The sequence below is a fragment of the Xyrauchen texanus genome, chromosome 21 (assembly GCF_025860055.1).
Source record: "Xyrauchen texanus isolate HMW12.3.18 chromosome 21, RBS_HiC_50CHRs, whole genome shotgun sequence".
Lineage (NCBI taxonomy): Eukaryota > Metazoa > Chordata > Actinopteri > Cypriniformes > Catostomidae > Xyrauchen > Xyrauchen texanus.
Window position 1 is genome coordinate 24,268,732 of NC_068296.1, and position 24,253 is coordinate 24,292,984.

At 37.5% G+C, this 24,253-nt stretch overlaps 2 protein-coding genes across 4 annotated transcripts in view; both read right to left on the minus strand.

The window, feature by feature from the left end:
* LOC127661876 (plasmanylethanolamine desaturase-like) overlaps window positions 1–18,741 on the minus strand; it is a 51,231-nt gene extending 32,490 nt beyond the window's left edge. The window contains exons 1-2 of the mRNA XM_052152818.1: window positions 18,732–18,741; window positions 18,420–18,497 (exon numbers count right to left, since the gene is read on the minus strand). Of these exons, the coding sequence (XP_052008778.1) occupies window positions 18,420–18,497; window positions 18,732–18,741 (88 nt within the window). The remainder of the gene's footprint in view (window positions 1–18,419; window positions 18,498–18,731) is intronic.
* Window positions 18,742–21,098: 2,357 nt separating this feature from the next.
* znf423 (zinc finger protein 423) overlaps window positions 21,099–24,253 on the minus strand; it is a 205,196-nt gene continuing 202,041 nt past the window's right edge. For all 3 annotated transcript variants that reach the window (XM_052152241.1, XM_052152240.1, XM_052152242.1), the window contains one exon: window positions 21,099–21,936. In XM_052152241.1, the coding sequence (XP_052008201.1) occupies window positions 21,907–21,936 (30 nt within the window). In that variant the 3' untranslated portion in view covers window positions 21,099–21,906. The remainder of the gene's footprint in view (window positions 21,937–24,253) is intronic.

Below are 24,253 nucleotides of genomic sequence, written 5' to 3' on the forward strand. Positions count from 1 at the left end.
CGGGCCCCTCTGTTCTCAGCGCAGCCTTGGCACTGAAAGAACAGTTCTCACCTCCTTCGGAGAGGCAGACAAAAAGCAACTCAAAGTCGCAGAATAGCATCCTTTCAGAGGGTCGTCCACACTACAAAGTCCTGCCAACATGCCATGACTGTGCCATTCTCTATGCCACTTCACTTCCCTACCAACAATGCAGAGGGCATCTACATGTGGGCAAAAGGAAACTGTATTGATTGAGAAACATCAAATGCAGGCAAGGGAAATGAACCTCATATTAGCACATGACATTATATTTAGAGAGATAGATAATACAGGCACACACACACACACACACACAGACACACACATTGTCCCCTTGCCAGCTCTCTGTAGGCCTGTCTTCAGAGGGGACGTTGGGAAAGAATGGAGAGACAGGAAAAGTGGGTCATACATGGAGAGAGGAAGAGAAAGGGAGTGAGGGAAAGGGAGGTACAATTCCCCTGAACGGGACAAATGGATCAGTCACAGGCCTTGTTGCTTTCATCTGTTCTCAGTGGACAACTCAACCTGGGACACACACACTAACACATGTATCCAGAGATACACACACTTTCACAACATACTTTGTGCCATACGATGCCGTATGTTATTTTCAAAAACAACCAAGTGTGTAACAATAGACAAGTTGCTTTTCTCGCAGCAGAGACACAAAAGCGGAGTGGACTTTTAAGAATATGGGTGAACATAACAGGTAAAGTCCATCAAAGTATATTACTAGAAAAATAAATAAGAAGGAATTTATCGATTGTGGTTCTGATTTTGATTTAATTCAATTCTGATTCCTTTAATGATTCTTTTAGTACTTTTAAAGGGAAGAAATTATTTCAATTATTTAAAAAAAAAAAAAAAAACATTATTTCTGTTCTGGTGTTCAAAAAGTCAGTGAGGTTCAGTAAATAGGGTAAGTCAAGAACTGCTCTGACGGATTCAGTGAGTCATTAAATTGATTGAAACTGATAACTCACTTTGAGAATGATTTGAGAGGCTTTATGGCTATTTCATTAAAAAACTGGCTCATAAGAGACATTTTTTTGCAAATCATTGGGCTCACTTTATGTATTTGTAGCATACCAGCATCAAAGACAACACAAATGGAAGTTGTTCTGTCTATTGATTGGCTTTGTATTATTTTGCCTACATCATCACTAAATAACAGATCAGCAAAAACTATCAAGAGTATTTTAGTACAGTTTTTCATCGACATCAGCTTAAAACTCCAGACATTCGTGAAGAATTAACAAAACCATAGCATAAAAACAATTCAGCTCCAGTATTATACTTGGTACTGGGTCACAGAACCCCATCCCCACTTTATAAGAGAAATATGGGTGGACACATTTGTGTGTGTAGTCAGTTAGACCCTGATAAGGGACACTAATGACAGGTGAGTGAGCCCTGAGACCAACCCCCCCCCCCACCACTACAAACACCAATACCTTTTAATATCTCCAAATCTCCAGTGTGACAGGTGCTGAAGGTAAAAGTAAGAGGTTGTATGCAATCACTAGGGACAGACAAATTGAACGTAACATGTCACCACATTAACAAAAAACAACAATGCTCAAATATTTGCCGTGATGACAATCCAGTCCGCTTACATCTGCAACTCAAAGAGTTAAGCTGGTTTACAGCCTTTAGATTGAAATTCATTAATAAGGGAGAGAAGGATTAAAATGCAGAGAGTGAAATTTAAATATTGAAAATTCACAGCGGAGCCACTTCACTGAGGACTCCGTACTAAATACGGCGCTGATTGAGGAAGGCAAGGCGAAGGGCCACACTTTCAGAAATTGAATTTTGATAATAGTAATTATACGGCTCACCCACTGTCCCTGTCCCCAACTACCACAAAGCCACATGAATTCACACAGAAAGCTGATGGAGAACTCCATCAAATATTAATAACAGGCTGTGTGGTTCCAGACATAATGTATTTGGGCACCCTGGCATGCTTCTATGTGTGTGTGTGTGTGTGTGTGTGTGTGTGAATGTGCTGGCATGCAAAATAGACCATTTTCTGCAAGTACCATTAACATTCTGACATATTTGACCCCCCCAACCCCAACCCACCCAGTGCCTGAGTGTGTGTGTTTGAGTGAACAAAATGTTTTGTTTTTTGTATCATGCATTTAGCTGGCCTGATGCGTGTATAATTGAGAAGCCCAGCAGGAGCGATTCCAGGTAGCCAGGTTCCCCTCCCCGTCTCCTGCTCCTCTTCTCTATCTTTTCTTCTCTCTCGCTCTCTTTTCTCCCTTGAGAGTCCACTTGGCTTTTGTTTACACTGCCGGTGAGCAGTTCATGCTGGACAGAGTGGTGCAGTGAACGCCATAGTATTACACAGTTACATGTTTTGCATAACGTATCCCGGTCGAGTGAAAAGAGCACATGTGCTGATACTGTCCGATTCCGCTGCTGCCCAGGTGACTGGGGTCACCTGATCAGCTTAGGTGTACACCCACAAGCTAGAAGCCCAGAATCTTGAACCTATGACCTTTTGACCCCAGGTCAATGGTCAAGAGCCAGGAGCAATAGTTGTGCATGGTAGGGTCAATGTGGCATGAGTTCAGCTGGAAGGCGGGATAAATTATATGCAGTTCAGGCTCCGCTGGGTAAGGGGACACTAAAGCAAATGTAGAGAGAAAAATGTGTAAAAGACTACGGGCAGTGTTGGCCTTGTAGCGGGTCAAGGCAATTAAGACTACATGGCTGAGAACCTTAAATGTTTGATTGGGCTAGTATAAATTAAGGACAAAATCACTTACACAACCTCATGATGTTCCAAACCGGTATAATGTTCTTTACTCTATGGAAATTTTTTTGGTATCAATTGCATCTGTCAGTCACCATTCATTTCATGGTATTTTTTCTTCCCACAAAGTGAATGGTGACTGAAGATGTAAGTCCCTAGCATCTCTTTTCATGTTCCTCAGAAGAATGTCATATGGGTTGGAACAACATGAGGGTGAGTGAATGACAATATTTTCCTTTTGGGTTGAGCTATTACTTTAACTGGAAGTGGAACGGAGTTACAAAAGCAATTTTCCAAAAGCAAATTCACTTCAGGTAGAAGATGACTATAAGACTGAGATAACATGTGATTTACATGTGCTTTGTGAAAATGTAAATCAAATCGAAAGAGTAAAAACAAAAACACAGAACATTTTGTAAAGGTGTAGGTAGTCAAGTTGCAAGCATATCTATAACAAACATCATTTTCAATATTTGAATGCTTTGCTTAACCCTGTGAGTCCCACTGTTGTAATATTACAACATACATTTTAGCTCTATTAAAATAAACCTGCACATGTTGCAGCCTTGCAATGTTATTGGATGGTACATTTAGTAAATAGGCCTGTTCACCTGGCCGTGAACTCACACAACTGCAAACTTGCCTTGAAGTACATCATCTTGTTTTACTGGACTGGATAAATCAACATTCAAGTAAGTAAAATGCCAAAAATAGTTTTTTCTGTGATTAGTAATATATCTAGATCATGCAGAAATTAAGTACATTGTACTTTTCACCTGTTCCATGTGAAAAATATACTAATAAAAACATACTATTTTTGATCATTCACAAGTTTAAAATGTCTTCTTTGTTACCATTTTGAGTTTCAATCACAATTGAATGACTATTAAATGATAAGTTCAAGTTGAACTAAGGAATAAATTATTTCTTTGAGAATTTGAAAGTATTTGTTTAGCAATATTTGAAACCATCTATACTTAACTGGTCCTGATTGCTTTGCTTGTTTGCCCAAATATCTGCTTACTTCATGAGGGACAGGCGATCATGTTCTGGAATGTGGGGGTAATCAAATTAGCATGATAAGTAGAGGGCACAATAAGATTTTGTGAATTCAGTACTGTGTGAATTCTGTTGAATGGGTCAATTCTTTAAAATGTGAAAATATGATTGGGATTGATTTGCATTGAGATTATTTAGCCTAGAAAATAATCAGAGATTTTTCTTTTCCATTTCAGAATGCCACCAGCCAGGAAAGACTGTCTTATCTACAATGTGTATGATGTCATTGATGCAGTCCAAAATGGGAACAGTGACTTTGAGAAGTGCAATGTTCATCTCTGCTTCTCAGAGGACAAGAACTGCCTTTGGGACTATCATAATTGAACATGGCTATGAACACGTAATGTAATTCATGTGTTGTGAATCTGTACTTTCTGTTACACTAAGTAAATTTGTTCTTATTCTTCTAACTTCCTTTTTTTAGCACTTACACATTTGGCACTGTTGTGTCACCTAAATACACACACACACACAAACAATAAAATAATATGTATTAATATTTAGGTTTTATATTTAAGAGAGGTGAGATACCATTCTGCCAGAGGGAAAAAACTGAGCCATATGAAGAACCTGTCTGTCAAGATATTTTAACAATCAGGTCAGAATAAACTGGTCAACGAAAACCTAATTTGATTGGTTATAAGAAGCAGGTAGACCCACCTTCACCCTTGTGCTTGCAAAACTCTTTTGAGTGTGAAAATCGTGCCAAAAGTGAGAGCGCAAAAAAAGAGAAGACAGAACGATGTATATATTTCCTTATGCTGGCAACCTGATTTACACCTTTTCAAAATGTTCTGTGCGCAAGCATTTTTTTTGTTTGTTTTTTGTTCTTGCAATTTGATTTACACTTTCACAAATTTTACTCTGCATGCAAATCTTTTAGGCACCAATTTACCTTCATACTCCCAGAGGTGTATAGCTCTCTAAATCAGTGAAAGCCACAACCATCACAATCATCAGACCATTAGCCAGACTCTGCAGTTTGCTACAGAGAGGACATAATTTGCAAGAACCAGAGTGTAATGTAAGGATTTCGTGGAGAATGAGTGAAGGTTCAGAGCAGCAGGGGTGTTGGTTTGTTTAGTTCTGTGCAGCGCAGTGCAGTCAGTGCAGTCAGTGCAGCGGGACTGAAGGCAGGGTCATGCTCAGTGTCAAGCAGACGTGGCCTGGTCTCCTCTCTGTGCTGTGACACACACCTCTGGCCCTGCGCCACTGAGCGGAGAAATTGCCTACAAGGAAAGGAGCTGAAAAATCAACCTCTTACTTTTGGCTTCTTACTCTTTTGTACTCTTTCTTGCATATACTGTAAATATTATCACTGCTTTCGTCACATCTGCTCTCAGTTTCAGTTGCAATCAAATTAAGATACCATGATGCACTGCGATAGATTGAATCAATGTTGTAATCACAGGGTTGTAAAGTAGTTGGCAATACCTAGTCAAAGGGTTAAATAATAACAGCTATAAACTCCTTATAACAAGAGAGAGTGTTAGGGGTGTTAATTTAAGATCACAGTGTTAGAGTTCAACACAAAACCTCAGCCTAGAGGCACTCAGTGTGAATTTCTTGAGTATATTTCCATTTCCAAGGCCACCAGGTGCCCATAGATTGACCAAGGTCAAGGTTTCATTACTTACAGTGACAGGAGAGGCGACTAGCAGGTTATCAAGAGGACAAAGGTGGTTTACATGTGGATTTAAAGCCCACAAGTGGGTGACAAAATTTTCTGAGCAAAAAATATGTTATCAAACATAAAACTATGTGTATAACAGAAACATATCGGTCCATGTGGACCAGGGGCAGAAAATAACCATGACTTGTGGCAAATATGCTATATGCTAAAGTGTGCCACAGCACACTTTTTACAACTAAAAAAATTATACGGCACTCCACTATCCCACATAGGCAAACCATCGTCAATATTTTTCCTTTTCAAGAACATGTCCATGTTTTCTGTCCATCTTCGTAGAGCGTTTACTTGTAATGTTTGAAAAGTCACCTAGTCACAGGTGTCAAGAGCACTTAATGGGTAATAAAAAAATAAAACATTTGCTTCTCTTCTAATCTTTAGATTTGTTCTTGCAATGCCGCAACAAATTACAGGGATGCAAATTCATGAGGGGCCAAAAGGTAAGACAATCACTCGTCCACGAACATTTCTGGGGAAAGTTTTTATTAAAGAATATGCTAAAAACACCAAATCCAGCTATTTTAGTGATTCAAGTTTATTAGCTGCAAAATAAAGAGTATTTTGGTGAGGCTTGCTTCTGCTTAACAAATTTGTTTAATTTTATTAACTGATTAGTTCAGTGACCCCTTCTGGATATGTCACTAGGTGGCGACAAATGAGAGTCTTGTGTGCTATGAGTGAGTCAGTGAATAATTTTGAGTCGTTCGTGACCGAAATCTACCAAGAGATTTTATAGTGTTTAAGTATTAAAAGAACAAAGCAGATCTACAGTCTTCTTCAGTCTGAGTATTATTTTTCATCCAAAACGACAACAATAATAGTGAGTTTCAATAACTGTTTTACCTTCTCCTTTAGTAAAACTTGCATGGCTACAAATGTACTGACTTCAGTATAAGAATTATTAACACAAAGCAGATCTACGGTATTATTTTGGAGTTTGGATCCCTGAATTTCTTTTCTTTCTTCGTGCATTTATTTTTTTTGTGGAATTTGATAATTTTCCATGGCACACCGGATAATCTTTCAGGTTGAGAAATGCTGATCTAACATTTGATATATTTCATAATATTCTATTCTAGGTCTATCTAGTTATAGGTTTAGTGTAGTGACCATTTCAATAAGGCAAATTGATTCAAGTATTTTATATAAACGGACAACAAACTGTATGTCATACAGTATATTATAGGGCTGGGTTGATACAGATACATATAGATAAAGATTTCCTGATTCGATTCCAATTTTGATTTTATATAAATTCAATGGGTATATTTAAGTTATAGGGCCCTATTTTATGAGCACAAGCACTGAGCGCAACACAATGCCTTAAGTCATGAGTGCAAAGTCAATGAACATGACCATAAAGTTTTGGTATTTTCGTACAAGCATGTGCCAAGTCTAGGTGCAAGTGGGTTTGCCTAAATCACACGCGCAATGCACAAAATGGCTGGACCAAGTGCCATTTAATTCTGAGGTTATTTCAGCGTCTGCATCCTATTATATAGTCCATTCCCTCAAGCACCAAGGATTTAAACAAAGACAGTACATTCATAAGAAGTTGGTAGTGTAAATGAACTGTATGCATTTGGCAGACACTTTTATCCAAAGCGACTTAAAATGCACTTATTACAGGGACAATCCCTCTGGAGCAACCTGGAGTTAAGTGCCTTGCTCAAGGACTCAATGGTGGTGGCTGTGAGGATCGAACCAGCGATCTTCTGATTACCAGATTACCAGTTATGTGCTTTAGACCACTACACCACCACCACCACTCCATGCAATGAATTAAAAGAATGTGGACTTGGACTTATGTTCTTTTGTGCATTATCTGCATCCTTGATGAATGGCAGGCATATTTATATGACAGTGACATGCATCTTTAAACACACAGAAAATGTAATTCTCATCAGAATAGAGAATCCAAGTATTATTAATCATTTATCTACTGACACACAAATCCGGTATTAACACTGACTCTATCGGCATGCACTTCACATCTATCAGTCGATTTAGAAAAAATAAAATTCATTTATTGAAACATGAAAAAATTAAACCAAATATATTTCTAAATTCAAATTACATTTCAAACTAAACAGAAATATATTCAAAATAACGAAGTGGTCAAAAAAAAATACAAAAATAAATCACACCAAATCCAAACATTTTACTCGGTCCAACATCTTCCACCAGACCCTTTTCTTTTAAACATCACTCTACAACAACAGGTGGAAAAATAGCAATACAAATTAGATCATAAATACAATTTTAAATATAAACAATTATATTAATTAAAAAAATAAGCAATGACCTTTAGATAGTTTAACACGATCTCATAATATTTTTTCCCCTCATAATGGCTACGAAAGATTAAGGTATACATTGATTTGTTGAAACTCTGGTGGTGCATAGAGTAAAAGATTGATCTTGGGATTTAAGAATCAATATCAAGATCGTTCAAATGAAGATCACGATGCATCTGAAAAACTATATTTTTACCCACCCCTAGTATGTTAGAAAACAAATAAATAAATAAATAATGCTCCTGAAATTCAGTTGACCCTGAATAAAAAATAATAATAATGACAAGTTTCGTTAAAGGGATGTCAGAATGTCAGCCTTAGTCATTAATGGAGATTTGATGTCATTGTACTTGTGTGCTCGTAAAAATACTCCTAACGTCAGTGGAGTAAAAATGTAGAGGGGAAAATGACACCTCAGAATGGCACTCATCACAGATTATGTGAACGCGATAACTTCCCGATTTCAATGCAGGATCCGAAACCGGGTCTCCAATGCTACTGACGCACCTCACTTCCAGTACCACCACAAAGGAAGATAAACATGCTGGAGCCAATGCAAAAATGTCTGATAAGAAATGCCAGTTGTCAGCGAGTCGGCGTAATCTTCAAAAGTCAAATTCAAAGATCAAAAGACTTCCCGTGTGACTATGCTGGAAAGTTAATGGTGACAGAGGCTGCCATTCTGCCTTACATATCCTTCTGTGTTCCAAAAAAGAAAGAAAATCATTAGGGTTTGGAACAATGTAAGAGTAAAAGATGACAGAATAAAATATTTGGGGTGAACTACCCCTTTAATTTCCAACCCTGATGTGGACTGTTACATTGGAACGGATTCAGACACAAGAGAGGACAAAAGTTTCTGATGCGAAGTGTTGACACATTATTGGCTTATCTGCAAGATTGCTACCATAAATAATTACAGTAGCGTTTGACAACTGATAAGCTAAAACCACACTTGTGATTGTAGTTCAATGTGCCTTTTGTCCGATCCACACCGTTTATGCCCTGTATCGTTTCTTTTTACCTCCATATATAGCTTTTCTGTTGTCAAGACATCGGTCTGCCACAAATAAGGACCAGACCGAACTGACTAAAGTCAAGATAGTTGACTGCATAGGAAACTAGATCTTGCAATGTAATACTATATTGATCTCTCTCTCTGAGATACACACACACACACTAAGTAACCAGAGCATGGCGGCTGGCAAAGGCGATGAGGGAAACAGAAAGTAGCCTGTAAATCATGTTTACTTTGCGGTGAATCTGTAAAGTGGGATAAGAAGCACAAAGAGCAGTCAGTGGTGCATGACACGCAGACATATGGCGGGGAGAGGCGTCCAGCTGTTTCACTGTCCTGGGGTTACAGTAATGAGCCAGAGGCTTCATTGAGCAGACTGAACCCTCATCAATCCCTTTTCACCAGTAAGCCTCAAAACTTCCAAACGCCACTCTTGCTCACCTCATCTCAGACACGTGCAAACAAAAACCTCCCTCAGATCAGCCGGCAGGCCTCCGGAGCGTCTACTTTTAGTATGCCTGACATTATATTCTGTGTCTCAACCCTCTGGTTTCCGTTAGTCTCCATAAGGACTTTAGTTCAGCATTAGCTTAAAGTCTGATTAATTCCATTTGATGAAGTCAAAGGTCTCTTGGGTTACACAAAAATCCAACACTCGGGCAACCTGGCACTTTGTCTGTATAAAGGTTAAAATCACAGGGAATACATAAGTTTGAGGCAGAAAAGACCGTTTGGGGGTGGTGTGGTGGTTAAGGCTTAGGGCTGGCAACCAGAAGGGTACTAGTTTGATTCATGCAAGTAAGCCATGAGTAATTGCTATTTAACTCCCTGAGCAAGGCACTTAATAACAGGTTCTATTAGTGCTGAACAATTTTGAATTCTAATTGCGATTTGAGACATATTGCGATTTGAACTGCAATATGATTATTAACATTTAATTCAAAAAATAGTAAGTGTTTCCGTTTTACCAAAATGAAATCATGGGCAAACATGCTCTACTGACAATAGAAATATACTGTTCAACAAAGGGCCTTCACATTTGAGTCCTCTTAAAAAGAACCAGACTAAATAAATACAAAATAGAATGAAACATAGAGGGCAGGAAAAACAGATATCTTTCATATTGTATTGGTTCACTTTTCTTTATTATTTTTTGGAACCCAGTAAGTTAATATTAAAGGAATAGTTCACCCAAAAATGAAAATTTGCTGATAATTTACTTACCCTCAGGCCATCCATCAGGCTGTTTCTTTCTTCATCAAAACAGAATTTAAGAATTTGTAGGATTTCATTTCAGGCCTCCTTTAAACAATGCAAGTGATTGTACTCCATTTATTGATGGTCCAAAATGCATAATAAGATAATCCACACGACTCCAGTCAACAAATAAAGTTCTTCTGAACCCAAACGATTTATTATTTTTAGAAACAAACAATACTTATATACTTTTTAACAACAATTTTTTTTTTATTTAATTATTATTATTATTTTATTGGGAATGATTGGGAATTTTATTGGGAATAAAAAAAGGTTAACAATTGTATAAATGTAAGTGCATATACATAAAAGACATTGCCAATAGAAAAAAAAATGTAATATTTGTCCTGGTTTACGGCACACAAAAACATTTATCATAATATCTCCAAAAAGATTTATTGTACTCCACTTCAAATTAGAACTCAGTGAGCCTGGTAGCTTTCTAGGATACCTCTACTTGTGCAAATACAATTTTGCTACAAGAATAAAAAAAATTAACAATACAAACCATCACTTTATTTTCATGTTCAAAATAACAAATAATATCCTTAATGCAAAAAATAAAACTATCAACTGTAGAAAATCAATAATCACTCAACTCACACAACAACTTTGAAGAAATACTACAAGAGAAAAATTAATTGGCCCTTTTAACTACAAATGTTTGCTTCCGTATATCTCTGAAGCACGCTCATGAGAGGGAGGGCGAAAGCTTGTTGGTAAGGTCACGCGTCCCATGGAAGAGGCAGGAAGCTCGTCATTGTTTACAAGAGGAACTTGCACAGACCAAGTGCCGCTCACAAACCAAACATTTTTAAAAATAATATCAAATTAAATTAAAAATAATTTCCAAATAAAAATAAAAAAAATCTTTATTTTGGAGCAATGCCGTTGCATTATCTACTTGTGCTTTTTCTTTAGCAGAAATATACAGGCTATATAACTGTCAGGAATTCAAGCCACACAAGATGGAGTTAGTGAAACCAAGTGTGAGAGCATTTACTGAGATTCACAGGATTTACAGGGTTTACACAGTGAGATCAATGGTACAGGTGATATCACAGAAGAGAAAATTCACAAACTAAAGAAGCGGTAACAGGCAAAACAACAGGGTAAGCACAAAACAGATATCGACGAAGATCAAGAGCACAAACAGACAGGTAAATAAACACTGCATGTCCTTTGTGTGAGACTTGACAGTGAAGTGGCATGAGGACATCATTTATGCAGGCAGTGATTAACGAGTGAATTGAGTGCAGGTGCAGTGAATTAGAAATCGGGTGATGAGGAGTGGAGCGCTGAGGGAGTTGCAGAGCCCGAGGGAGGAGTGACAATCACAAAGTTTTCACACATACCAAGAGCTCGCTGGAAACAGCACGGGCACAGCCGATTAATTCAGATATCGACCCTTTGTTTATACGATGGTCTGAAATCCTCAGGTGTAAAAATGTTCACTAAACACCCTCCAATATTTGGAGAGAATGTAGGGGTGTTCTGATATCCAGGTTCAGAGCAATAAGGATCAGAGCTTCAATCACTCATGATCATGTATAAGAAATCGCATAAAAATAGCATTTTCTTAAAGGTTTCTGAAGGTTGAAGCATCCAGGATACACACGCCAAATGAAATGAATTTTGCACAATACACCAATACAAATACAAATCTACAGCAAAGACAATTAAACTTTTTTACAGCGCTGCTTTTCTTGTAAACAATGACGCGTGTCCTCAGATACATCTTGGATGGCCTGAGGATGAGTAAATTATCAGCTAATTTAAATTATTGGGTATTCAGACAGGAAATATATTTTTGCATAATATTTTCAAAATGAACAAAATCAATTATTATTGTTGTTGTTATAAAATAGTCGAACTCACGTCTAATTTGGTCAATTCCATAAACCGATCGCTCAAGACGCGGGGCTCCTTTAAGATTGTGCAGTACTGTCATGGAATCACGGAGTATGGGGAATACTGGCATAGTGTTGTAAGACAACAAACTTGATTCAGCACTTAAGAATGATGCAGTGGGAGAGGTATGGCAAATATGAAAAGTTGGTGTAATGTACTGTTAATGTGGTGTTTCATTTGCAACATGGCAAAGGAAAAACAGCACAGCTGTGAAACGGTCTTTTCTAACGTTCATGGCGGCAGCTTCTCAGTCTCCGCTAGGCATTATAATCTCAGTAAATACGTGAGTTACAATATGTGGTGTAATTCAAACATCTTTATTAAATAACTCCTTATTAAATGGCATTAACGTGAAGAGTCCAGATACATCCGCTTTTTCTCTGCTTTCCTTTAATTTCTTGCCCTTATGAGAGAGTGTGTGTTCCCCTAATTAAAGTTCAAGCAAAACACCTGAAAAATGAACTATTAATACAATCATTCAACTATATGAAAAGGCAGGGAAGGAATTTATAAATATAATAATTATGTATACAATATTAAGATACCACAATATACTGTATTAAATATAATAAAATAGAATTAAAACGAGGAATAATAATAATTATATGAAATAATGACAATGAATCAATAACTAAAAATGTCACATTAAGTTTAATTGCACAAATGTGTTATCAGTTTGTTTGAAACTAAGCTTAATTATTTATAGAGCTATATATCTTAATATAGAGAATATTTTGTTAGCTTTTTTAATAAGCCTTTTAAACTTTTTTGTTAGAAAAAAAAAAATAGGCAAAGTGATCTTACCGGGGAGAGGAAAATTCAATTAATAGTGTCAGAATAGTGTTAATCGGAGCATCCCTAATCGTTTCTAAACTTGCATGCGGCATTGCTATGTGGTCCCGTTAAACCCATAAGCCTTTATTTTGGCAGAACACTGAATACATTTTTGTTTGTGGTTGAGTTAGCGATGGCTTTGTACTGCAGAGAAATGCTCTTCTGTCCAAAAAAAAAGGTATTATGACGTTACTCTAGATTTGCTCAGTAACATTTAGTGGCCAAGTATTTGGAATTATGCAAATAATTTGCAATTAGTCTATCTACAGTGCTGTAAATATAACACGCTCAGCTCATTAGCCTTGCATTTGCTTTGAGTATGTGTAAGATACTACAAAGAACAGAGCTGCACACATACAGTATGTAAAGGGAGCAGCACGCGCAGACTATTTATTCATTTAATTGAATCACAGCCCTTGCGGTTTCATAATCACACTACGTCATACACAATTCCGATTTTATGTCAATTAATCGTTCAGCCCTAGGTTCTATGGTGACATCAAGAGAAAGTTGTGGAACCAATGTTTTCTGGCCCTGGACAAGTAGCGATAAATATAGATTCTAATGCTGGGCACACACTGTACACTTTTTGACGACTGTGACAAATTTCAAACTCTGATTTACTTTGTCAGAGTAAAATCATCAGTCTTTGATCAGTTAGTGTGACATCTTCAATGACTACACATTAGTTCCCTTTGTGATGAATCTTAGTGTGACTGCTCCTACAACAGCCAGATGAGATAAAACACCCAATCAGCACTGTCAATCTGGACGATTGGGACAAATGTCTTGGCATTAATGCGTATCGTACATTCTGACATCATGTCACACAGTGTGCCATGGCTTTACACCAGGATCTCATTGGAACTTAACATACAGTATAACAAGCAACAAGGACAATATAAATCGTACAGTGTGAACCCGGCATAAGATTCAAAGTTATGTTCTGAAATTGAAATCATGAGTATCAACAATTATCACAGTCAATAAGCCCTGTTCACACTGACGCCGATTAAATCGCTGGAAGTCACCTAGCCTTTGTGCTGTAGATCACTAGTGAGCGTTCCTGGTTAAAGGAATATTCCAGGTTCAATATATGTTAAGCTCAATCGACAGTAGGTGGTGAAACCTAATATATTCAGGTTCATTATGTGATGTTAAATAATAGTTCTGACTGAAATAAAAACAGTTAATTTAGATGTTACCACATGAAGCAGTGTAGACAGCATCTTCAGACTGCACTGTGCCATTTTTTTCAGCGACTCACACAGGAGCGCCACATGTTTTAGACCCTGTACCAAGTTAAAAAATATATGTTCAACTATAAAGAACACAAATTGAGATATCAGTATTCTTTACAAACAAAAATAAATTTCTACATGTCCCTCCTTAAATATTTTTAAAAAAAGCTGGGTTCCAGTGAGGCACTTACAATGGAAGTGAATGAGGCCAATTCATTTAAATTCTCACTATTTTAAATCCTTAACATCCAACCTCTTTTTGTGGATGAGCTTGAAAACGATATACCCAAAGTAAAACTCTTGCAGTTCTTGAACCATTTGGTCTACAAACACAAACTTGAGCTCAGTTGAAAGTAGATACTTAGACATTTGTTATTCAAGAGTAAAATGTATCATTTTAGCATAAAAAAATTTGTCAAAGCCCCTGGATGTGCAGTTGTACAGGGGGTTTTGTTAATGCATTTGGAGCGTGTGTGCTCCAGAGTCTAACTCATGGTACGCAAAGTAATGGTAATGCAGTCGGGAGGAGTGGTTCCTCCAAGCCCACGGTGAAGGCGACTGAAGCAGAGGAGGTTGGGGCCTCTTGGCTTGAGGCAGAGGCTAAAGGCCCTGGGTGAACTGCTAAGCAAAAGCAGTGAAAGAATTACTAATTCAATGCATTGGGGGTGCGTGTGCTCCAGGGTCAAATTCACTGTGAGCAAATCCAATGAGGGTGGCTCATCTAGGCTTGAATGACATGTCCGAGCCCCCTGGATGTGCAGTTGAACAGGGGGAGTGATGAAATAATGCATACGGGAACATGTGTTAACCATACCGTTAGTGATGGTGACTGAAGCTGAGGAGGGTGGATCAGATTGCGGGTCCAAAGGCAGAGTTCTCTGTCGACAGTACAGCAGTAACACGCTATAACTGCACACCGTGCATAATAGCGCACACACAAAAAAACACAGTCCACGGTTTTCCACTCCGAACCTTCGCGAATTGGCAACAGGGATATAAACAACCCTTATATCATTGTTTTCATCTTTTCATTGGCTACACGACAGATCAGTAAAAAATTATCTTGCTATTCATTGGCTGGCTTTATCCAGAGACAAACATGGATGACGCAAATATTTACATCACTCGTGTTGACTGTCCTGTTTGTATATTCTGAGTGACTACCCAATCACAACAGCACAGAAGATTTTGAGGGAGGGCTCATTTTGTTCAGAAGACGCTTCCAAATATCGTCTTTGGGTGTTTTGCTACTGAAAAGCTACAAAGAGTGCTAGATTTAGCAGAGAATGGACATGAATTACAGTGTGTTGAATATGTAAAACCTGAAGAACGATATTTGGATTAAAATTATTATTATTTATTCGACTCCTGCAATGAAAAGCATACTGAAGTTTGGAGGCCTGTGCTCATCTGTGTTCGGCTGGAAGACAATAAATGTCAGAACTTATGGTTTAATTTTCAATATTTTGATTTTCACTCAACACATTTAATAAAATCTTAATGTTGTAACTTTGCGATCATCAAAATCAGACCAAGGTCTTTCAAATGATATATTGGATGTCAATATTAGTTTAGTATTTCAGTTTAAACATGCATTAAACATACATCAAATGTAAATAAATACACAAGTGGGTCATTTTTGACCAACCCATCGTTAAGAGGTTAAAGGTACAGCCACAAAGCATAAACCATAATTATTTGTCTCAGCATGATTTTAGTGTGATTAAATCACTTTCTAACCTTTTCTGTGTAAAGTTATAGCCAATTTTACAAATCTGTTGCCATGATGATGATGATGATGTACGGTCAACAAACCCTAAAATTACTAAACAACTGTACAGCTAAAATAATACACAAGTTGTAACAGAAGGATTAATATAAGTGTTTTATAAATTAACAAGCAGCACATATCTGCTTGTAAACATCCAAAAATTTGATACAATTTTTGTGATAATCAACATTACGCCACAAATGCTGTCAATTGAGCTTGACTTGTATTGAACCCGGAATATTACTTCATATCAGACAACAGATTACTAGTCATGTTTCCATCAAAGTTACAAACGTAATTTATACCAAAATCATACTATAGCAAACAAAAACAGTTTGAGAATAATGCAGTGTTTCCATCCCATGTCTTTAAGAGTTCAAAATCATCACTTCACAAAATAGAAATAAAATGGAAGTTGAAGCTACTGTTCCTCTTTTATTAAATGTAATGAATTAGCCTACTTGGGGTTTAGAGCAAACAGACAAAATGCTGTGATGAACTTAATGTTTGCTAGTGTTCAGAACAAGATGCCTTATGTCTGGGAGCGAAAGCACATCAGATGGTTTAAAGATGAAATGGTTGCTATTGCTAATCATTTTGATAACACGCTTTGAGTCCCGTTTTGTTTTTTAATAACCAGAGCAACATTTAAGATGCTATGCGAGGATATTGATGATATTGTCTGAACGAATTATCTATTCACATGGCTTGAGTCTGTCACACTTTTTATTTATGCACATCTATATTCATATTTAAATGATATAAGAATATATTCAGTTAAAGTGTTTTCATTGTAGTTTATGCAGATGTTTTATTATCGAATAAAAATATTATCCAGCTCATGAGAGCCTAAACGTTTTATGGACATTTTGGAGATTTTCCATTCAGCATTTTTTATGTGATATCCCAACATTTGCATAAAAATACATGGATAGAAACCAAGCTATACACTGCTCTCCCATTGGTAGTCGCTGCATTGTGTTTTTGCTCATTAGCATAGAGCTGAACTATGCTCAAACTTTGTTGCATCACCGTTAGTGACCAAAAGTCGCTGATGCCAGAAAAATGTCCTCAAAATTGCTTTGCAAATCGCTGTCAGTGTGAAAACCTAACTAGTATCTGACGAAATGCGTGGTAAAAGGGTAGTGATTTTAACAGCGCACAGCATGCTAACAGCAACAGAACAATCCCAGAATACTTTCCTTGAGAATGGCACAGATAAACCTCTCTGACATCCACCTCACAGCTGGTGGATATTAAACTCTACTGAGCTCATCCAAAAATCCCATCCACAATGGCACCCAACCCCCCACTCACAGCGAGATGCATCACAACATTAACTTATTAACCTCACCAAACTCCTCTCGACCAATCTTAACATGCCAGAGTAATTTACCTGCTGGACGTGCCGATGGCAATGCATGCTTAACACACTGGGTGCTTTGCCAAAGAAAATTGAGCATCTAATAGCATTTTGAGTAAAATGAATGTATTTTTAATTGCAGCTGCAAACAACAAACCCCTGACACAACAAGACTGGTTCTGGGGCTAGTGGAGGGATGATAGCTCTTTTCCTGCTAAACCTCATCATACTTTGGGGTGGGAGGGTGGCGTGGTAGGGTAGGGTTGAGGGTGAACAGCTTTACCTAACGCTGCTGATCTCTGACTCATGCAGAAATACAGCTGCTTTCCATTAATCCAAAAGTGGAATAAAGTCAAATCTGAAACATACATTAATTTGGATGTTTGGTTGGGTCCACAACAGAACCAAAGTAAATTAAAAAAAAATCTAATAAAAGATGTGAGCACAGCTTGCTGAAGGAAATAAGGCCTGGAAATTGACAGAGAATAGGCTCAATAGGAGAATATGAACAATGCTCAATAAATGTCAGAGGTTAGGCCCTGAACTTAGTGTTTGCTAAACAGCACATAACTCTTCTCTACAGCTCTGCACAAGGTGGATATAATTCATACTTTCCAAATATGGAACATACAGGTCTCTGGGCCCTTAAATGTGTAACTGCTGTATGGCGATTCATATACAGTTTATAACAGTTCCCAATAGCTTATCTTGATAGGTGCAATTACTCTTTATACTGTAATATATTACTTAAGGTTATGAATAGGTTAAATTTTGCAAATACATGTAGCAACCTGTTACACGTTATACATAGTAGCACATATTATCAGGATGACATAAACAATCCATAACCTGGAACTCTTATATTTACAGGAAGACTTTATACAAGAACCAACAATCATTATATTGTGTTGCTGTCATTTTGACACAGTTGTTACATTGATTTCAAACTTACCTCTATACATCAGGCTACTTTTAGGTGTGTGTGTGTGTGTGTGTGTGTGTGTGTGTGTGTGTGTGTGTGATGAGAGTGAGAGAGAGAGAGAGAGAGAGAGAGAGAGAGAGAGAGAGTGAGTGAGTGAGTGAGTGAGTGAGTGTGTGTTTTCCTCAACGATGCCGTAGCAGCATGAAACAGTTTAAGGAATTCTTCATATAAACACAGATTTGTTCAACGCCACCAGCTCTGCTTGCCTTACCCGGTGAGTAAAGCTTGGCGAGCTGTCGGCACCGATGCCTGATTTCCGTCTCTGACAGTAGCGCCACCGCCATGCTCCCTTATGATAGCCAGTTTTTAGAGAAATGCATAAATTATTACGTTGTGTCGTGCATTTAGAGACTAATACATAGGAAGCGCAGTTTAAGGTTTAACGTTGGAATGGCACACCTTTCTGCGAAGCTCTCTGAGGTTTCTACTTCAGTGAAACTTACCCGGAACTAAAATACGCACGAACTGCTTGCTAGATATTGAGCTTAGCTCAAATAAACATTTATGTTTGGTCATTACTTACCTTGTTTCATCTCATGGGAAAAAAATATGAATACAATTATTTCTTCGCAGGACATTCGAGCCAGCTATTTAAACTGTCCGAAACACTGAATAAAGTGAATATTAGTAACAAATATTTTCTTGCGCTCGCATTTCTGTAATGTTTTTAGGGATAGTAGTAAAATTACTATGTGTATTGTGACGCGAAACAATAGATACAATCACAGACTATTAACGTAAAATTGGTGGAACCAACAAAATAACACCATATTTCACATGTTTATAAGTAAACTTGAATACTTTTTTTACCTTAAACGTTATAATATGTAAGAGAACGTTTGGTCATTTATTGACGGTCCCTTTATAGCTAGTGAGCGTCGGTCAAAAGATTTGGGACTCTGATAAGGGAAAGCCTTGTAGAGTACACGACTACTGCACTACCTATTGATAAGGAATAGATACGTAACAATTTTATATTCCCTTCTGTTTCAGCTTCTGTTTGTTTATGTTAATGAACACTCTCATTCTCATTTTTTGTTACTTTATATTATATTACGCTCCATTTTTTTATTTATTTACACATTTCAATTTCACAACAAAATTCCATCAGAATGAATTGAGTAATCTTTAATGAAATTAAACAAAACAAATGTAATAAAATTTTCCATTGGATGGAAAAAATTATCTAATTTGTTTATACTTATTAGTATGCTTTATTACTACTGAACATCATATTACTGCTTTGTTACTACATATATACATGTCTGTCTACGTACTGTGTATGTGTCTTGTTTTGAAAAATTGTCTATATTGTCAATTTTCTGCAATTTGAGCCTCGTTTTAAGCATTTCAATGTCCAGTTAATCCTGTGTAAGCTGTGCAAATGATAAATAAATACAAAATTGACTTGCCCCAATGAAGGTGTTTTGTTGCTTGGGAATAGATTTTGCGTACACTGTCAATATAATAATATAGGCTATATAATATAATATCAAGCAAACAGATAAACAAAAATATATTTCAGAAAGAATGTCACTGAATCATCTTTCTAGGCTAATTGTTTGCTACATCATTAATCACTTACATGAGACTGACTAACTGACTGATTGATTAACTGATTGATTTACTAACTTAGTCATGTCCTCAAAACATTTAAATAACTAACTCTACCAAATATTACACATGCACAATTACACCACATTCCACCACTGTCGGCTTTCCTGGAAAACTGTATTGTAGGTAAGAGTGGCATTCACTAGGCTACTATTAGATATCTGTAGATTTGTGAAATCACTCGCTAGTTTTCAAGTATTTAAGAGTTACTCCTATGGCATGTTGAACCCTGTTTCCCAAACGGAGGGGTTCAGATGCCCCTGGGGGCCCATAGTGTATCGAAACGTTCTGATGGCTGATTTCTGGGAACAGCACCGACCTTCTGTCCGGCTCAAGTTATGAGACTCAGCGGCCGAACCAGCTGCTTAAACACATGGATGCAATTAAACAGAAACTGCACTGGTGTATAAGAAGCTTTGAATATATGTTTCTGTCCTCATTCGGCGAGTCAGTGGCATTACACCATATCAGAGTATTACATTTGTGTTTAAAGCTTGACTTTTACTTGGTTACATGAGGCATATAATCACACAAATCACTATGTCCAATATTATAATCTCACATTATCATATGAATATTTTTATTTTCCTAGTCTGAGGATAATAGTGTAGCTGACTGTTAATGATATGTGTATTTTTCAAGAATCAACTTACAGTCAGATTACTATATTTAATAGTAATTTGATTTGTTATAAAACACCATGTATAAATGGCAAAGTTTCCAGCCATACTGCAGACATTCAGTTAAACACAATGAAAACAAAGCATGAATCATGGTTTGTGCAAAGCAGTGATTATTAAATCACTTCACTGTCGCATCACTGTTCTCCTTTCCTGCAGATGCTATGAATCATCTTGAGTTAACAGTACACTTTAATTTGTGTGATATAAATTGTTACTAAATTAACACAAATTAAATGAAAACAATATCTACAATTTAGCAGAAAATCATTTATGCAGCTAACAGCATGATTATTTATTGATACTGTGAACACCATCTCATACGGGGTTATCTTGATAAATATATACATATATAAATGAATAAGCCTAAATTAAACATGTGTTCACTTTTCATCATCAACGTTTTTAGATGTATTTCATGCACATTATCTCCACGTTTGAGCAGCATTAGCTGACTGATATTTATTGTTAAATGGAGAGCATGACAAGAAGAATAGAGCTCACACGGCGTCCGGGGAAAAGAGTCACTCCAAGGAGTTCAACCACTTCAATACGCTTTATCTGGGCTTTGAAAGAACACACTGCAGAAGCATGGATTCCCTTTATTCATGATTTATTTATTTGTTTATTTTCAACTGTACTAGTTTATTGCAATCTGGTTAATTCACATTTAAAAAGCAGACATCATCCAGTTGCACTGAAATTAATAATATTTATTTTTACAACATCCATAAGGCCCATGTACTGGAAAATCCAATCAAACCCATTGTTTTTTTTTTCTTTATATGTTTTTTGTCTTTTTAAACTGTAATTAGAAAAAAGGAAATATATAACAATAATAATAGAAAGGAAAAGATATTACGACTGGCAAGCAATCACAGCACAGCACAAGTACCTATTTACTGCAAGAAATAAATGGTACAAATCAACAAAAAGGGCTGAGAGAATATATGCATTTAAAAGAACAAAATTGGCACGTATGAAGTTTGATACATGAAGCAACAGAGGACAAGATATGTATTTCTAGAGATTAAAATCAGGCAGAGGCATTTTTTTCCTTCCATTTTTTTCTTTGTCCCCCCCAAAAATAAAGAAAAAAGCAAAAAGAAATGGTGGGAAAATAAGGAACACACAACCAGGAAAAAGGGACGATAAAAAATACTGCACGTAGAATACCTTTTTCTCTCCACCTCCTTTTTTTCTCTCCTTTTCTTTTTTAATAGCATATTCCATTAATATTCATTCCCCACCGTTCGTAATAGCTGCGCCTGGTGGCAGAATCGTTAGAGTTTTACATGTGAGTAGCAAATGACACTTTGATTGGCTGTGATGTTGAAATGTTCCTCCCCCACCGGGCCCGGGTCGGGGTTCTAGGCTGATCTGGGAGTCCTGCGGGGCAGGGTCTCACTGTGCGTGCTGGCTCAATGTGTGGTTCTGCAGGGGAACAGAAAAGAACACATGAGGAGAGAAATAATAAGCTACGTGCCCACACCTCCACCCGTCTCCTTCGCTCTCTCCCTCTATCCATCTCCCTCTTTCTATTTACCCACAGGCCTGTCCGTCCATCTCAAGGCTAGTAGCCCCACTTTGACAGAGGAGTTCAAGCTCTGCAGCTCTGAGTGAGCACTTTCATTTCTTCCTCAATTCTTTCTTCTCCACACCCTCCCATTAAAAATTGGGCACATGTGCACTTACAATCCGCTTCATCCACCCACACATGCACACACTTCACTTCTTTACCAGGCAGAAAAACACAAAATCATATTCATCTTTCATTTGATATATAGTTTTCTGTTTCCAATGATTTGTTTATTCTGGATTCTTGAATTACATTTCAATACATATTTATGAATATTTTAAATCATAACAATGCCTTATGAGGCCCTCATACTCTGCACAGAACATACATTTATAATAACGTACCAAATCCCTCTAGTAAGCAGTAGCTGAAATGAACCAGGGGAAGAGATGTGTATGGCAGCAAACAAAGAACTATAAATGGCTGAAATGGGACAGAAAGAATGACCTAAAACCTGTGATCACATAAACAGATCAATCAGAAGACTTTTTGCAGAGTGATAGCCGGTTAAGCAACAGCAGATATGTGCAGGCTAAATGGGTATTGTGTAGCTGCGGTCTCTCGGCAGATCTGCTTTTCCGCATGCTTTTCCCTGGACCATAAACCCAATTCCCAGAGAAGAGCCGGCAATCATCCCACTTTCCCTCTCAAAGCTCCTTTCCAAGATTAATCTCTTCAACAGAGATAGGCTGTGTTGTATGCCCCCAAATATAGAAGGGGGGGAAATGGGCAAGGGGGAGACAAATCTGTAGGATTAAACATGGTTTTTCGTTGATAAATACTTTCTTATTCTTCTGGCCCTTATCTTAGTACACATATTTAGCAAATGATTGCTGCCGAAAGGGGACGGGCAGTTCCATCCATGGAAGGCCAGAACACTGGGTCTTCAAACCCCAGCCTATGGAACCAATGGCAGCCTATCAAGGGGATGTGTGTCATGCTTTCTCCTTCTCTTTCCATCCTAGCCTCTCTCTCTTTTCCCGCCCCTCCTGCGTGGAACAGAGTGGAGACGCACACGAGGAGGGCTCTTGAACGAGGAGACGCATCTCTCTGGGAGCCACTGACCCCATTATGAGAGCAAACCACTTCTCTTTTTGCATTACGTTGACTGCATTGCCTCCTCCCTCCAGCAGAGGCCAGCCTTGTCTATGTCTGAGTCTGATCTTTGCTAAAAGAGACAAACGAGATGAATACAGAGATGCATATTGCACATCATTTGTCCGCATCACCAATGCCTGTTTAACATTTTGGAATTACGAGAAAACTAAACGGAATAAAAAGCAACAACTCAAAAAACTCAAAATAACCCTGGGACTAAGAATGACAATGAGCGACGAGTCAATACAGTGTACCTACACGCATTGTCACATGTGCACATGTCAAGAGCAACTAACGACCCAATTTACCCAAACCTGCCAATCGGAGTCCCAGAGAATATGCTGCTGCTCAATCAATTATCAGTTATTCCCCACAAAGCCGATCCCCCAAAACACAATCTTCACCTGCTGTAGAACCAAATACAACCCAGCCTCTTTTTTAATATACCTGATAAGCCTGCTCAATGCGAGACCAAAGTAACATCTGGATCACCGATCGTGACAACAAAAAAAATAACACCTCTAATAATAATAATAATAATAATCTTATGTCATTTAATCGACACAATTAATTTAATACTAGAACTAATAAAGTATTTGTGATTTGTATATGACATGTTAACCCTTAAATGCATACCTCGGGTCTTTAAAGACCCGGGACCACATTTCACCCCCTGTACCTTATCCATTTTTTCAGAGTTTTGCCCACACCTCTTTTGTATACTTCAATCTTTCTCTTATAAATAGTGTAACACATTTTTTCTATGATTATTTAATATCTACATAAGTTTACTATCACATAATATCTAATTTAAACAAATAAATATGGAGTAGTGGTGGCGTAGTGGGCTAAAGCATATAACTGTTAATCAGAAGGTCGCTGGTTCGAGCCCCACAGACACCACCATTGTGTCCTTGAGCAAGGCACTTAACTCCAGGTTTCTCCGGGGGATTGTCCCTGTAATAATTGCACTGTAAGTCGCTTTGGAAAAAAGCGTCTGCCAAATGCGTAAATGTAATGTAAATGTAAATAAATACTATTTCACATTGATTTTCTGTGTAACAGTTGTGAATT